Source organism: Phaseolus vulgaris, chromosome 6, assembly GCF_000499845.2.
Source record: "Phaseolus vulgaris cultivar G19833 chromosome 6, P. vulgaris v2.0, whole genome shotgun sequence".
Lineage (NCBI taxonomy): Eukaryota > Viridiplantae > Streptophyta > Magnoliopsida > Fabales > Fabaceae > Phaseolus > Phaseolus vulgaris.
Window position 1 is genome coordinate 21,840,840 of NC_023754.2, and position 17,072 is coordinate 21,857,911.

Consider the following 17,072-nt stretch of genomic DNA (forward strand, 5'->3'; position numbering starts at 1 on the left):
TGCACATGGAGAACTTTATAAAATTAATTGAGTACGGCCCAAATCTAAATAAATAATAATAATGGGATATTAATTATAAAACCCCTCCCTCAACTGAACCCTTCAACCATTGTGCAATGGAAGCACTGAACAGAGGAGACACGCCCCATCACGCGCCTCTCTCTGTGGCAGAAAAGCAAGCAGCATTGGTATTCCTATAGTGCATAGAGTATATAGAGAAACCTCTTGCTCACTTCATTACCTGCCTGTCGTTTTTGTCGTATCAAAAAAGAAACGAAAAAGAACGCAAACATATAATATAAATAAATATAACACACTCTTTCTCTTTCTCTTTCTCTTTCTCTCTCGAGTGCTGTGTTGGGTGTCTTGGGTTCAATGTGTTGGTGTTGCTTCGCCTTGTTTATCAACTAAATCTACAGCAACCCGTTTCTCTGTTCTCCCATTTGAAGGAAAACTCACCCACTTCTCTAACTCAATCCCTTCAATTGCGCCTACACTTTTCTTTCTTTTTCTCCGTTTTTCTCTCTTTCCTACAAACCCGTTGCTGGAGTGTGCTGTGGTGTGCCTCATTCAACCTCTCACACTGTTCGACTGTTTCAAACCAGGTAACGGGTTTCAGCTACAAATTCTCAAAATGTTCTCTTTTTTCGCTCTTATTTAAAGAAAAATGAAAAGAAAAGAAAAAACTGATTTTTGTTATCTTCTCTTGATGCATCTCTGTCTTTGTTGATCTGTCTGTGTTTCAATAATTTGATATCAGCTCGGGTTATCTTCTATGGTCAGTTTTGTCAGGATCGAGGAGGGTTCTTGGGTTATCTTTTATGGGTATTTTCACCATTTGATTTCCCTCCAAACCCTGATTCTTTATTAGTTTTTGTCTTTCCTACGCTGTCTTAGGGCTTGATGGTTATGGAGAGTTGTTTAGCATTCAATGTTGTTTTTGTGGACAAAAGATTTTGTTTTTGGATCAACGGGCTGTCTTTGGAAGAGTTGGTGTTAAAAATGTTGGCTTTACCGTCGTTTTTTTCTCTTTCTGATAAATGCTTGTTCAGTTTCTGACGTAATTCGATTTGAGGATTCATTGCATTGGTTGAAATTTTGTTATTCTTGTGTTTGATAGAATTATCCTTTGTTGATGCAAGTTGTTCGTATGATTCCTTAGTAATCTGAGATAACCTGGAAGTATGGAGATTTTGAGTGTGCTTACAGTGTAATTTATTATTTCTGGGAGTTGAAAATTGTAGCATATATGAAGTTAGATTTTCTGAAACTTGTTATATGTTTCTAATTTCTCCCATTTCGTCCAGTATTTTTGTTTTGCTTAACCTGACAATGTTTGCTTTTGTAGATTGCAACTGACAACTATTTTTGTTCAATTTATTCACAATATTTGTTTCAAATATGAAATAATTTAAAGTAGTTTTCCTAGTATGGGAATTGATATCATGATTTGTATTTTGTCAGCATTTTCTGTTGTAATATACCAAATATTTGCAAGTTCTTGCGTAGTAGCATGTAAAAAAATACCAGATTTTTCTACTGTAGTGACTGATGTACATCTTTACCATGTGAATTTCTAAATTACAGAAAAGGATGATAGTTGATGGCCATTCAACTGCTCCTCTCCTTTGGCAGTACTTGATTTATTAAAAGGAAATGAATCCTCTTGCTGCCATCTTCTTCTGCCCTTCCTTGTTGTGTTTCCAGGATCCTTTGATTACTTGTTCTGGGAAGGCAAAAAATTATTGATTTTCTATTTTTCATTTGATCTTCTTTACATTGTGAATAATGTAAAATTCCACCACGTCATGATTTTCATCCCTGTCAGCAATTCAATCTTAGTTAAATTCCTTTTCAATTTCAATCCCAAAAGTGCTAACCCTCTCTTCCTAGTTCTTTTTGGTTAAATCCCTAGCAACACAGCCACGTGCTAACCTTTACTCTGTTACCTTGTTCACAATTTTGAAGTGCAGAGGGAGTTGAAGACGAGAATCAAATGATGGATCCTTGTGATTACAATGTGGCATGACTTAGATAAGACATCTAGATTCTAGAATTAGAGAATTGTTTTTGGTATTTAAGTTTATGCCTTGTAATGCGCTGTTTACTTGTGTTTGGAATTGTTGAGTTTTTTACTATTTTATGGGTTATAACTAATGAATATGATGCCTGACATTTACGTTATATGGATTATGAATATGCATTATGAATTTTGTAAAATCCTACAAAGCAATTTGGGAATTTACCTGCCTTCTCTACCTTGCTTTTTGTATGTTATCGTACTGTGGTATTATTGGTTGGATGATCTGAAAGGCCTTCAATTTGTCCATAAACCATAAGTGCTTCACCTTGTCCAATTTGAAAATAGGATGCATATTTCCATGATCTAGTATATCCTTAGATGAAAAAACCATGTGTTCTTTTTTATTTGATTTTAGGAAGCTTTAATAATCAGCTCTTTTTCCTTCTGTGCTTTACTATACTCACTAGGTATTTCTTCCCAACTCCTATGGCTGGAGAAACATCTTGGATAAGCCACTATGATGACAGACAGAGGGAGAGTGGAGTGTTTGATTCATTTTTAGAACTTGGTGAGGAAGGAGACAAAGATGCAACTGCTGTTTCTTTGGATGTCATTTTGCCTGATGACTTGTTGGAACGAATCCTAGCCTATCTACCCATTGCAAGCATTTTTAGAGCCGGTTGTGTGTCTAAGAGATGGCATGAAAGTGTTAATTCAGAGAGGTTTTTATGGAACCTTTCACATGTTCTACCGCAGAAACCATGGTATTTTATGTTTACAAGCTCTGATGAACCAATTGGTTATGCTTTTGATCCTGTTTTTCGTAAATGGTATAGCATAGAACTTCCATGCATTGGAACATCAAATTGGTTCATTGCTTCATCAATTGGCATGGTCTGCTTCATGGACAACGACAGCAGAAGTGAATTATGCATCTGCAATCCAATTACCAAAACCTACAGGAAGCTGGAGGAGCCTCTTGGTTTGAAATTTTCTGATTACAGTGCATTAGCAATCTCAGTGAACAGAGAATCTCACATTTATTCTGTGGCAATTGTAAAATCTAAACAAGTTCCGGAGAACTTTTTCCAGTGGGACATCTCAATTCATGTATACAATTCAGTAAACACAACCTGGGTGACCACTTTAACTGAAGTTTTGATGGGGTGGAGAGGTGGTGATGAGAGTGTTATATGCAATGGGATGCTATACTTTTTAGTTTATTCAACTGGGGGTGGCCAACCAGAAAATCGTCATGCCCTAATTGCATACAACATGTCTAACCGTTCTTCTCAATGTAGCTTGACAAGGAGCTTTATTCCAGTACCTTGTTCTCTAACTTGTGGCCGTCTGATGAATCTGAAGGAGAAACTTGTAATGGTGGGAGGAATTGGCAAACCAGATCGACCTGACATAATAAAAGGAATTGGTATCTGGCTTCTAAATGATAAGAGGTGGGAAGAAATTGCTCGAATGCCCCACAAATTCTTCCAAGGCTTTGGAGAGTTTGATGATGTTTTTGCTAGCAGTGGTGCAGATGATCTGATATATATTCAGAGTTATGGAGCTCCGGCGCTTCTCATATTTGACACGAGCCATAAACAATGGAAATGGTCTCAGAAGTGCCCTGTGACAAAACGGTTCCCGCTGCAGCTTTTTACTGGCTTTTGCTTTGAGCCTAGACTTGAAATAGCTCCGTAGTTCTCCTTACAATCAGCAGCTGCTATTGAGAATTGTGTCCAAGGTTTCTGCTCATTTTCTTCCATTGTTCTTGAAGTACAAATTTGTTATAATTTCAGTGTTTTCACAGTTCATACAAAATGTTCTTGCTGATAAAACTGCCTATTCATGGATACAGGAATATTATTAATAGCATTTGAAAATACCACAGCCATATATTTTTTTTACCTTTTTTTATTCTCTATTCATGCACTTGCTCTAATAACAATTACAAATTTTGATTGAAATGTATAATGCATGTACGAATCCGGACCAACATAACATTTCCCCATAGAGTTGTTTTATGTTTATCGTTGCTTTTCCAGAAAATTTTATTCTGTGGTGGAATTACATTCATTTCATTTGCTTTGTATGATCCATCATTCTAAGAGCTCAGATGGCTTCAATTTCTGAACGACTACACTATTTCCTTCCGCATACCACTGGTGTCTTTTATAGCTATGTAATACTATTTAGACTGTCTTCATTGCTGTACTTTTACTGAGTCAAAATTTTCAAGACATGCTATTATGCTTTATGGGAAATCACTCCATGGTTAGGCTAGATTACTGAGTCCGTTTGTCTTATTCTTGTGTAGACCCTGAAGAAAAGGAAGGGTTGTATGTTGACTAAACTTTGAGGCTCATGAATGATTTTAAATGGACTTTTATGGAAATTTTTATAGCTATCCATAAGTAAGTTTTGACTTATTGGTGAGCCAATGGACATGCTAGGCCAAGATTACCTTCTATTGAGTGTGTCGTCCGTACATGACTATTTACATGTTTGGCAAATTAAAAAAAGGTTGAAAAATAAAAGTGCTTTTAGAGTTTATGGCAAATAAGTGAGGTCCACGAGTGGTTTGAGGAAGTTGGGTTTTCTCTGGTAAAGATGTGACATATAAAGGTTAAATAAACATCTTTTTTAGATATGACTTCCATTCATTCATTCAGTAGCCAACAAGGCATGCCAAGAATATTCAAACAATTGAAGAAAGAATTGCCGACTAAGAATAAAAGTAAGTTATAATAATATACATAGCAGAACAAATGCGTCACATCCTATTCCAATTTATGAAAACATAACTTATTGTATTTTTCTCCTTTTTCAAAATCATTTTATATTCCCCACCTTCTAAAGTTGAGCGGAGCATGAATAGGCTTGCACCCATTCCAGGTTAAGCTTTAATTTAATAACCACACCCACCCCATTCATCTTTCTAACAAATTATCTTCAACCCTTCATTTTATAACATTATATAAATTATTTTTATTTTTTGTAACTCTATAATTCTTTATTCTCTCTTGTTTCTCCTCTATACATCATTCATCAATTTGTAAAGAACAATAGACTAAATGCACAATAAAAAAATTTAAAAATAAAATAAAATTATCACCTAATCAATTATTTGAAAAATCATGTTAACCTATCCATAATCAATTATTACACGGGTATAATTGATTAGAATGTCCACTAAACACTCTGTAGAAAAAAAATTAAAAAATATTTTTTTTTGTAAATCGCTTAATATTATATAAGGTTGGTCAAGAGCCATTCTTAATTTATTATATATAAATATAAACATATTTTAAATGGATATTTTAAAAGTATGCATAAAATGTATTATATTAATTTACTACATTGAAATATATTATATTAATTTTGAATTTTATAATTCAAAATATATTTTTTAAAACAAAATATAATTTGGATTGCAGAATTGAAAATGTATTTTTTTTATCGTGTAATTTTTAGATTCTATGACCCAAAATATATTTCTTAAAAAAGAATTTAGGTTGTAGAGTTCAGAAAATATTTTCGGATTAAAAAATAACTTCTGGATTCTATAATTTAAAATAAATAAAAAATTCAGATTGTTGAATTGAGAAAGTATTTTTAGAGAGATTTTTTTAATTCTATAATTTAAAATGTATTTTTAAGAGTTAAACGGGCTGACTTATGAGGTGCCATAAGAAACTATAGAAGTGCAGGAAAAAAACGTCTAAAGCCTGGTAAGAGCCCACGAATTTTTCGGGCCGAATGAAGTCCATGGAGAATCTTATTAGCTCCAAGGAGGAACAAAAATACGTGAGAGAGACAAAACATAAACCCTCCCATTCAGTTCCGAAGTTTAAGGATTTAAGGAACGGTTATCCCAAACTGCCGACTGCTCTAGGTAATGCGTTTCTTCGCCTAGCATCTCAATTTCTCATCCTTTTCTACACTTTACACTATAAAAATCTTATATTATCCCTCTTATTTTCTTTTGGAATTTGTAATTACACAACCTAGTCATAATCAAAAGCCAGTGATTGATTTGTTTTCCTTATCTAATTTTGATCCCAGAGTGAAGATGAAGAGAATGATAGCTTTGGGGTTTGAGGGTTCAGCAAATAAGATTGGTGTTGGTGTGGTGACCTTAGATGGCACTATCCTGTCAAACCCACGCCACACATACATCACTCCTCCTGGTCAAGGCTTTCTTCCCAGAGAGACAGCACAACACCATCTCCAACATGTTCTTCCCCTTGTCAAATCCGCTTTGGAAACTGCAAAGCTCCTTCCTCAGGACATTGACTGTCTCTGCTACACCAAGGGTCCTGGCATGGGAGCTCCTCTTCAAGTCTCTGCTATTGTTGTTCGTGTGCTCTCACTGCTTTGGAAGAAGCCAATTGTTGGTGTCAATCACTGTGTGGCGCACATTGAGATGGGAAGGATTGTAACCGGTGCTGATGACCCTGTTGTCTTGTATGTCAGTGGTGGCAACACTCAAGTCATTGCTTACAGTGAGGGGCGTTATAGAATCTTTGGAGAGACCATTGATATTGCTGTGGGAAATTGCTTGGATCGCTTTGCAAGGGTCTTGACCCTTTCCAATGATCCAAGCCCCGGATATAACATTGAGCAGGTTGTACTTTACTAAATCCTTCTTTGAATGACCCTATCCCTAAATACTCATAAGGGAAGAAAATGAATGTGAGTACTTTTAGAAGGAAAAAAAATGAGAGTGAATTGAGTTTTTGTTACTGTTTAAAGTAAATTTATGCAGCTTGATCTTTTACGATAGCTAAATGAGAGAATTTTTAAGATTAAATAAGTTAATTTTAGCTCATCATATCATCTTAATTTATTATATTTTTATTAGGTATACATGGAGAAATTTATCTAATCTAGATTGAATATGTTTTTAGATAGTTTGTGCCATGTGAAGGATATGATGTATAGACTAATTTTGTTATTCTTTTTCATTGGAATTGTCTTACCTTCACTTTGAGAATATATCACTACTTGGCTTATGTAGTTTTCTTATCATTTAGCTTGCAAAAAAAGGAGAGAAGTTTATAGACCTGCCTTATGTTGTGAAAGGGATGGATGTATCTTTTAGTGGAATCTTGAGCTATATTGAAGCAACTGCTGTTGAAAAGCTAAAGAATAATGAGTGCACGCCTGCAGATTTGTGCTACTCTTTGCAGGTGCATTTAATTTGTGTGCCGACCCCTTTCTGTTATATAAATTAATGAATGATGAATGTGTAAGTTGATGTGTTTTAGTATGTTGCAGGAGACACTGTTTGCTATGCTTGTGGAGATCACCGAGCGGGCTATGGCTCATTGTGACACAAAAGATGTTCTTATAGTTGGTGGTGTAGGTTGCAATGAGCGGTTGCAAGAGATGATGAGAATCATGTGCTCTGAACGTGGTGGAAGATTGTTTGCTACTGATGATCGGTATTGCATTGACAATGGAGCAATGATAGCTTATACTGGTCTCCTTGAATTTGCTCATGGTGCATCGACTTCACTAGAGAATTCAACATTCACACAGCGGTTTCGGACAGATGAAGTGAAAGCAATATGGAGAGAAGCAGATTTGGAAAAATTGAATGGCCTTGCAGAGAAGAACATTTGATTTGTCAATCTTTGAGGTGCAGTCATTCTTGTACTGTTGTGCACTTAATTAGACCTTTAGTGTAGAATATTTAACATGCATTTGGGTGAGTATTTCAGTGTTTGTAAAATTTGTAGTAATTTTGCAACTGATTTTGCAAAATTATTTCTTATTAGAATTGGTTTTGAACTGAAGTGATTTATTTATAGTGGGATGTTTTTTTTCTAAAAGAAAGTTAGTAGTAAAATTGATTATCAACTTTTTTATTCAACATAAAAGTTAGCTAAAATTGTTTCAATTCAAAATCAATTATTTAACGTTGAGACTAAAAATATAAACATTTACTTAAATCAATGACCTATTATTTTAACATGATTTTGTACGACTCAAACATTATGCTTAGTTTTGTCAAAAATTTAGCTGGGAAATTTTGTATGCATAGTTGTGTTAAATTCATTTATCATTAAGATCCACAAACCTGGCTTCTTTTTTCCAGCTCTAGCATGTAAGTCAAAAAGGACAACTAAATCATTTGAAAAACGACAGGTATAATGCGGGAATCACAACTAGGGATCTGAAATTGAATTTTAGAGAAAAAAGATATGAAAAATGTTAGCCCTTTTGGTTGAAATTTGTTTGCTAGAGTTCTTGGTATGGGGAGTTCAGTACCCGCTCTAGGGGACATCCCATACCCGTTCTTGTCCGTTCCCCTTCCATCCTCCTTGGTGGGACCTTTCCTGGTCCTACTAGGGTAAAATTGTGACACTAGTTAATCCTTTACAAAGTTTTTTTTATAGAATACCTATTTTGTTACTATTTGGTTTCTACTAAATCTGTGAAAAGGTAGCAATATAATTGAATATTGCGTGTTTCATTGTTTAAGGAATTTATTTTTCGTGCTGATCCCACAGGTCTGATTCTCAGTGCTCGCGTTGGTAACTTAGTACAAAAAGAACTGTGGCTGCTTGATATTCACAAATTAACCTCCTTAAAGCTCGAGGATCTTGATATTCGCACAGTAAATTTATGTATGAAGAAACACGTCAAATTGTTTGATATTTTTGTTGTATTATTCAGTAGTCTAGGATGTACCACGGTCTAGCAGTGACACTGGCATTGTACCAAAGTCAATGAAAAGCATTTACAGTAGCTCTTTTCTCCGTCGTAGAGGACGACATACACAGACTATAGAACTTGTCCATGTCATATGTCTATGTTCACCAAGGTACTCAATCTTCAGTCTTTGTTATGTATATTGCCTGCAGGTCAACAAGCACTTTAAAATTATGAAACATGACCTGATTCTCGATACCATTTTCCATGTCAAGTAAATGAGGTTGATCTTTTGAAAACTTATTCTATTACCTAGAGTTACCTGGGCATGATCGATAAAAAAAAGTAGGATCAAATTTCCACAACTTTTTTATGATAAGCCATTAAGAAAGTACTAGTCCAAAGTTATAGTCATTCCCAAAGTAGCATTTGAATAGTATATTTGGCCCACATTCAAAGGCTTGGCTGATCTGAATAAATGTAATTTTCCTGTTGATTTACATAAAGTGGTGATTTTGAGATTGAAAGTGAAAATAAAAATATTTTCTCAAAGTACAATTTTGTTTGTGTGAAATTCATCATGCTTGTCGAAGGATTTGGAAAACAAGCACAACCCCGCATAATCTAAAGGTGTTTTAAGTCGCCTCTTATTTGAGTCCCAAGCATAAAGAGCATATATCCTGCAGTTATACTAACCCTGATAAGCAAGGAACATTTGCATCTTTCCAGTTGATTTTAACTATTACTGTGTAAAGCCAGAAGGTGCATGTTTCACGGTTCACGTCCTCTATTTACCATGAGAAGGACTATTACATGTGTTAGCTTGATTTTGCTACCAAGTTAAGCATCATTTCTCAAGATATCCAAAAATATATCCAAATATGTATTATTGTTTAGGTTAGTTTTCCTTTTTTGGAACACAATCACTTTAATGAAAAGAGATCCAAAAATATCAGTCCAATTACAAAAAGAAAATGCAACTACATAGTTAAAGACACCGACTTATTATAAAAAGATGTGCTCGAGTGAAATTTAACTAATTTACAACTTATTACGAAAAAGTATGCTCGAAGTGAAACTTACCTATAAGTAGTGATGTACCAAGTTCAATTAGATGCATTTAGCAGAGATATTTGCTGTCCAATAAACCAACTGACTTGGTGAACAAGTACATATTTGTCATTTTTATTGATTGAAAGACCAAAAAAGAAAAGTGAAGGTCTAGCCCCAAGGGCAATGGCACACTCTGCATGGGTTAAAATTGTAATGAAATCTGTCATAACTCCCTTTAATGATGCAATGGTTAACCCCCAATTTTGAAGTATGTGAAAGGAAGTCTTAGTTCCATTTTCCCAAAAAGTATTCAACTATGTTGAACTTGCTTTTTTGCTTTTAAATTAACTTCCAGAATGTAATAGGTACAAATAAGTGAAAAATAATAGTGGAGGAATAAATTCCAAGACATGGCGTGAGATGGGAGGAAAGATGGACCACAAGCTCACTTGATGTTCATAATGGACAATAAGTCCTACACTCATCTGTGGACCCTTTGTTTGTACTGTAGATGGAGCCCAAAATCGATGGATTGATTAAGACAACATGTGTCTAAAGATTCATCGTCACTTCTCACTGCATTTTGCGACATCCCATAAACCGCATGCTTAAAGGTTTTAATACCCTTCATCACATATTTACTCATAATTACATGCAAAATACATACTCTTCAACAGATACTACATTTTTAGGCTTATAGCTTAGGTTAGCTTGGCATGAAAGAAAGCAAAACCACAATTTCAAATTTTCACCTTTCTTTTCAGGTCCAAGTTTTTCCTTCCTCGTAAATTTTGGCTTTTTGCCCTTCTTTTTTTTTCTTCTTTCCGCCCTCATGGCTTGTTTTGTTTGTCTTTCAAAGCTATGATGATGATGTCTTAAGACTTTCATAACGAAGCTGTGTTCCTTATTGTTATTAATTAACATGTAAACACTACACTCAACTTTTTTATATGTAAAACTTTGTACAATGCCATAATCATTAAACTAGAAAACAAAATATATAAAACTAGATTTTAAAAGGAATAAGCATTTTGTTTCTGAATAGTTGTACAACTCAGTTATTTTTCCTCATGTAAGAGGTTAACGTATTTCATTTACTAGACCATCTCAAATTTTCAACTGAAATATGGAAAAATTTGTGATATATATTTTATTTCTGTTTGAATTGTTGATATTGAATTCTGAACAGAGAGCTGTGATTTTTTTATACAAGCCATAATATAATTTTTAGAGAAAAATAAGATTGACATAATTTGACATGAGATTTCTAGTTAAATAAAAAATGTTAGACAATAGTATAAATTGACAAAATCATAAGTCTGATACACAATCGTTTTTTTTTAATGTAGATTTAAGTATAAAGATTGAGGAATTTGGATGGAGACTGAAATGTGAATGAAAGAAAGGGAAGAAAAAAAAGTGAGTAACAATAATTTAGTGAGGAGACAAGACAGAAGGACGACAAAATTAAGGTGTTGGGATAAGGGCCCAATGAAAGTGGAGCCAAGTCTGAATCATGTGTTGACGTGGCAGAATGTCTGGGAGAGAAGAGATAACTGACTTTCTAACTTACACTCAGAGTTTACTTGTTGTTGGAGCTTGCTTGGTGATTTTGAGGGGTGACACAGCACTGTCAAGTTTCAAAGAAAAAACAAGAAGAAAACACTTCAATCTCAATGTTAAAAAAGAATAAAAAATGAAGTTTAAAATTTGAAGTTGCAGTGTTGAGAATTGAGAGAAGAAAGAAGGAATAGAAAGATGGAAAGAAGAGAAAAAGGTGAGAAAAGGGAAGGGTTAATGGCGGAAAAGTTGAAAGGTGGGGTTGTTGTGGGGAAAAGAGGAGGACCTTCAACTCCCCCACCCACATGGAGACTTGAGTTTCCCTCTCAGCAGAATGACACTAATGGTAACAACAGAAGCAAAAACAAAAACCAGGTTGAAGAGTTCCTCAACATTCCCACCTCAACAACACTCTCTGCCAGAAAACTCTGTGCCAAACTCTGGCAAATTCAGCCCCACCAACAGGCCCCACTTCCCAAAATGAACAAGCCTCCACTCACCCGCCGCCACCGTAGGGACACCCTTCTCAAGGTTCCAAATCTTAAACATTTTGCTGTAGTGGTGAGTGAGGTCTAATTATCTCAGCTTCTCTTGCATCTCCTTATACCTTTCTTTGTTTCTGCATCATTGAGCTGTAGTGGCTTTTTCTTACTTGAAACAAGTTTTCAGTTTTGTTTTTCATATATGATTTGCTTGTGTACTAGTCTTCTGCCTTTTTTTTTCTGTTGTTATTGCTTTTTCTTTCACCACCTCTTGCTGTCTCCTGTTTTTAGTAGATGAGCTTATCCAGAAATGTTCTAATGGGCGGGTAGAGTGTCACATCTGTTATGTTACCTTTAACATTTTTACAAAATATTCCTTTGGTAAATTTCTTCCTATTTTTATCTTTCACCTAAAATTGGAAAACTTCTAGCTTTGGCTTTTTAAGTTAGTGACTAGTCTTTGTTTATGTATATGTCGTAGTTTTTTTTTGTTAGATAGAGATATTTTTGTTTAGACTTTTTCTTCATCCCCCCAAGAAAACACGCTTTGTTTTCCCTTAAATGGTTTTTGAATTTGTTGGTTTGTTCTCTCGGCTTCACGAGACAAGAAAGTGATTCAGTACTTCAGTGTAATTGCACTAATTAAGCTACATGTTAATGCAATCACTTTCAGAGTTGCCTTTAGCTTCCTAAGTTAATTACATTTAGATCACTTGGATCAACATGGCAAGCATCAGTGCAACAAAATTGTTGATACTGATATTTTAAAACACTCAAATTGCTCATGTCAATTTTGCTGAACATTTTTTAATAATATTGTTTAATGGAGAAGTACTCGTGCTGTGTTTATGTGTCTTTCATGGCATTTTATACGTTTATTTAGACTGCTGACCTTTGCTTTGTTCCTCATTGCAGCCAACATCCGTTACGGGCTTGACAGGACATGTTGGAACATCACTTGTTCAGCACCATAGATCAGCTAAAAGAAATGGTCGCACTAAACTGCCTGTATCCCCTCCTTGTCACTGTAGCTCAATGCAAGTAAGTGTCTGCGTGTATTCCATTCAAATAGAGAGCAGTTCTACTAGTTTTAAGATATTACTAATACTAACAAATTAACAGTTCTCTGTAAATATCAATGTTGAACGATGATACGAAGTTAATGGTTAATTTTTGCCTTTTCTTTGATGTGGGTTTTAACAACTACCATCATTAGTTTTTGTTGGTAGCTGATTAAGGGACTACCCTAGTTGTAGCTCTGTCAGTGGCTTTGTTCTTATAACCACCAAATGCACCAGAAGGAAACACATTCTTCTTGCAGTTGAAGAACCTCTATAATATAGAGGACAAATTGAGGCGAATTTTGCAAGATTGAAATGTTCTTTTATGACATTTTCAATGCATATCTTAAAAACGATAGACTGATAATATGTTTTCTTAATTGCAAATCCTTCTGTGACATTTTTAATGCATATATTAAAAGGCTGTCTGTTGACCATATCATTTTAAAAAAGTTGCCTATTTTCGCTTTGTATCTGGTATAATAAGATGAATATGCAATTTTCTCAAAACAGGTTGCACCGTATAATCATCCTATAAGATCCTTAGACTTCAAGGGTTGGATTACAGAGTCAAGTCGCAACCCTAAAACATCCAGAGAGTTACTCAAGGTACTAAACCATATCTGGTGTCTTGAAGAACAGCATGCATCAAACCTATCAGTGGTGAAGGCCCTGAAAATGGAACTAGATCTTTCTCGGGCACAGGTTAAAGAGTTACAGCAAGAAAAACAATTGAATAAGCATGAAATGGAGAACTTAATGAAGCAAAGAACTGAGGAGAAGATTGTTAGGAAGAACAAAGAGCATGATAAAGTTAAAGCTGCTATTCAATCTGTCATGAAAGAGATAAAAGATGAAAGGAGGTTAAGAAAGCATTCAGAAAGCTTGCATCGGAAACTGGCTTGGGAGCTTTCTGAAGTGAAGTCTTCATTCAGTGGTTCTCTGAGAGATCTTGAAAAAGAAAGAAAAACACGGATCCTTTTAGAGAATTTGTGTGATGATTTTGCCAAAGGGATAAGAGATTATGAATATGAGGTACGTTCTCTTGTGCATGATAATTCTGAGCAGGGTCAAACTCAGGTTAAAGGGGATAGCCTTGATAGGCTAATACTTCATCTGTCAGATGCTTGGCTTGATGAGCGCAAGCAAATGAAGTTAGTTCAAGCTGGTCATGATCTCCCAGAGATAGATTCATCAATTGTTGACAAGTTAGGTGTTGATATTGAAGCATTTCTGCATGCAAAAAGATCTGTTAACTTAAGATATAGCAACTCTTCCACAAAGGAGGCAAAGGAAATTTACCCCTGCCTGCATTCAAGGGATTCCTTTCCAGTGAAGGAGGCTATAAGGGCACCTCTTAATGTGGCTGAAGAAGACTCCATTGGTACCTACATTCTAGAGCAGAAAAAAAATTCAGACAAAGGAATCGACAAACTTGACTCAAAAATGAACAGTAACAATACTGCACAGGTTCATAAAGAAAAGCACAATTTTATGAGGAAACATGATCAGTCCAAGGAAATCATTGAGGACTGTTGTGAGTTGCAAGCAGGTGTGATGAAGAACGTGTCATGTGATGAAAATGAGAGTTGGTTTGTTGAGAGGAAATCAAGTGAAATTGGAGGGGACAGCACAGCTCTATTTAACACCCCTGGGACATGTACTGTGTGTGAGGCAACACAAGGTCCACCAGAAAGTAATACATTATTGTGGACAAAGAGAACGAATGCAAGTCATGCAGTTAGAAACAGTTCCTTGTCTTCTGAAGGCAATGATAAGGTTTATCCAGAGAGCATTTTCAGGGAAGATTTACTTCTCCGCACCGCACTTACTGGTAAAGGTAGTCCAGTACAACAGTGGAAATCTACATTGATTGTCCCAGATTTTGACAACTCTGAGTTTTGTTCCAAATTGCCTATAAAAGACACATTGATGACAAAACTGCTTGAAGCAAGGATGGAGAGGCAGAAATCCCGCTCTAGAGCAAGCATTAGCAAAAGCTCATTTTCTTCTGCCAGACAAGTTTGCAATGAGAAACATAGGAATGTGAGTAGTTGCCACGGTATCGCACTCTGATGAGGCACACTGCATATCAGTGTCCAGAATTAACCTATTTTGGTAAACAGCTATCACGTAGGAATTACATGGTTAAATGGATGAAGATCATTGTTGAGTCCATTACCTGCCAAGGGGCAGTGTATTCCTAAGCAAGTAACAACCATCCCTTCAGCGCTCCTAGTTATCATAGTTTGGCCTCACATAAATTTTTGTCAGTTCCACGTTTCCTAGATTTACATTGAAGCTTAATAAGCGTAGTTTAGTTTCATGGCGTGTTTTATTCCACGTTTCTTAGATTGGGCGTGCGTCCATATTGAAGCAAAAACTGTAGCTTATGCCTGCTTCTTTTGACAAAAATTAACATAATTTTTACGTGTTATTAAAGTGTCCAGACACACGATTACTTCCGACTCAAATCTTAAAGGTAGAATAAATTGACACTTTAGCTAAAGAACATTAAAGTTTGATTTATTTATCAAACGATTGTCTATAAAATACAGCTGGTTCGTACCAGGACGTTGTCCGATGTATCAGAAAGACAAAATGCTGCCCGCATTCATTTTGACATTACTTTTGTAGTTGTATATAGTCACATATTTTGCCAAAAAGCACATGTACCATTTCAATCCCTTTTTATTTAAAACATTTTCCTCTTTCATTTGAAGAGATAAGGATTCCAATGATAGGACTTTTTAGCACAGACAAATGTAAACTAATAACATAATTTAGAATAAAGAAACAACACAATTGAATTCAATATGAATAAACTTTAACTCCAACGAGTTTAAAATGTATAACGAAATTGTATGTGGGCGTATACATCCTCAATTTGAAAGTTAATATCTACTATTTCTAAAAAATGTTTGGTCATACTAAAAAAGTACGAAAATTAAAGTGAAATGTACAATTTCAGAGGAAAGAATAATTTAAATTAATTACTCATTGTTTGGGCAGCGTGTTGGTGAAGATCAGTTATCTATATTATGTGTCGAAAAATAAATTAAAAGGAATGTATTTTTAAACTCGGTTAAACAACATGTGCAACAAAATAAAAGGAAAAACAATATAGTTCAAGATGAAAAACGGTGCGTGTATCTCTAGGAATCACCCACTTGTGCGAAAACCCATCACATGTTCACCACTACACCTTCAGAAAAATAATGTCAGAGGGCCTTATTTTGTGAAAAAAAATATATTTTCTTCTAGTTTTATGATGGAACTTCGAGAAGTGAATGATTAATCTATTACACCAATCTTGACACAAGATTTCAATCAGGTTAATAATATTCTAAACTTTGTTCCAAGTTATACTTAGAACTCAAACGTGATCCAACTGACGAAACATTACATGGTTAAGACATTCTATTAGGCTTTGTCAATGAGAAGTCGACAAGATGAAGCAAGAGAAGTTTAATTATTTGATCAAGAGGTTGGAGTTGGCGTACGTGGGAGTGTATTGCAGAGAGCCTATGATGAGGAAGAAAAAAGACAGGGGAGTAAACAAACACAAACGCAAGGATTGTTTTGAAATGTGCAGATCTCCATACAGACAAGATACTTGCCAGGTCCCCTCATTCCCCTTCTTAAGCTATCAAATCGTGGATACTACACAACTTTTTCCTCTCCCTCCTCAGCCAAGCATGTTATACAGAGCCCCTTTATGTCAAGAAATTTTTAGAATTCTCACATCAAATAATATTCACATAACCTATAAAAAAATATTAGTAGAACCCACATAACTGAGAGGAAGGTGAAGTCAAACTGTAAGCCATATACAAAAAGAAGTCTATGAACAACGAGTCCAAGGTTCTAATTGGATAGACAAAGGGATAAAATATCCTTCAATCTTGGGAAGTATGGAAATGGAACACAATTTATTCAATTTTCATCCCTTCTACCCCATTCAATTGTACTCTCTATCAGACATCCAAACACCTAAGCAAGTGAGTGAAACGGAACAATCACACAATCCCATTAAGCTGCACATTCCAGCATAAAACCATAACTACAGTGAACATTAGGCAAAAAAACACTAGAACAAAAAGCAGTCCTCAGGAACAAGGTTTAAAAAAAATCCACGCTCTTCAACCACAGTTTGTCTGCAATTCACCAGAATATAAAAGATTGCGACAGCAAAAGCAAGTAAAACATTTAGCAGGTCAAGGAAAACAACAG

The 17,072-nt window shown here is 35.2% G+C and overlaps 3 protein-coding genes across 6 annotated transcripts; all 3 read left to right on the plus strand.

Annotated features, from left to right (window-relative positions):
- The first annotated feature begins 78 nt into the window (after positions 1–78).
- On the plus strand, positions 79–3,930 carry LOC137831873 (F-box/kelch-repeat protein At3g61590). 3 transcript variants are annotated; one of them, XM_068639755.1, is made up of 2 exons: positions 79–188; positions 2,491–3,930. In XM_068639755.1, the coding sequence occupies exon 2, from the start codon at positions 2,510–2,512 to the stop codon at positions 3,722–3,724; it is 1,215 nt and encodes a 404-aa protein (XP_068495856.1). In that variant the 5' UTR covers positions 79–188; positions 2,491–2,509; the 3' UTR covers positions 3,725–3,930. The 3 variants fall into 3 exon arrangements, with proteins under 3 accessions (XP_068495856.1, XP_068495854.1, XP_068495855.1); XM_068639753.1 differs by having other exon boundaries at positions 101–605; XM_068639754.1 differs by lacking the exon at positions 79–188 and adding an exon at positions 206–605 and having other exon boundaries at positions 1,588–3,930.
- A 1,826-nt stretch (positions 3,931–5,756) lies between these two features.
- On the plus strand, positions 5,757–8,982 carry LOC137831864 (uncharacterized). Its single transcript, XM_068639724.1, has 5 exons — positions 5,757–5,918; positions 6,089–6,650; positions 7,060–7,215; positions 7,304–7,667; positions 8,542–8,982. The coding sequence occupies exons 2-4, from the start codon at positions 6,096–6,098 to the stop codon at positions 7,649–7,651; spliced, it is 1,059 nt and encodes a 352-aa protein (XP_068495825.1). The 5' UTR covers positions 5,757–5,918; positions 6,089–6,095; the 3' UTR covers positions 7,652–7,667; positions 8,542–8,982.
- A 2,331-nt stretch (positions 8,983–11,313) lies between these two features.
- LOC137831865 (uncharacterized protein At5g41620-like) lies at positions 11,314–15,281 on the plus strand. Of its 2 annotated transcripts, none has more exons than XM_068639725.1 (3): positions 11,314–11,857; positions 12,694–12,819; positions 13,353–15,281. In XM_068639725.1, exons 1-3 carry the CDS (start codon positions 11,495–11,497, stop codon positions 14,913–14,915), a joined length of 2,052 nt encoding a protein of 683 aa, XP_068495826.1. In that variant the 5' UTR covers positions 11,314–11,494; the 3' UTR covers positions 14,916–15,281. The 2 variants fall into 2 exon arrangements, with proteins under 2 accessions (XP_068495826.1, XP_068495827.1); XM_068639726.1 differs by lacking the exon at positions 11,314–11,857 and adding an exon at positions 11,875–12,159.
- The last annotated feature ends 1,791 nt before the right edge of the window (positions 15,282–17,072 follow it).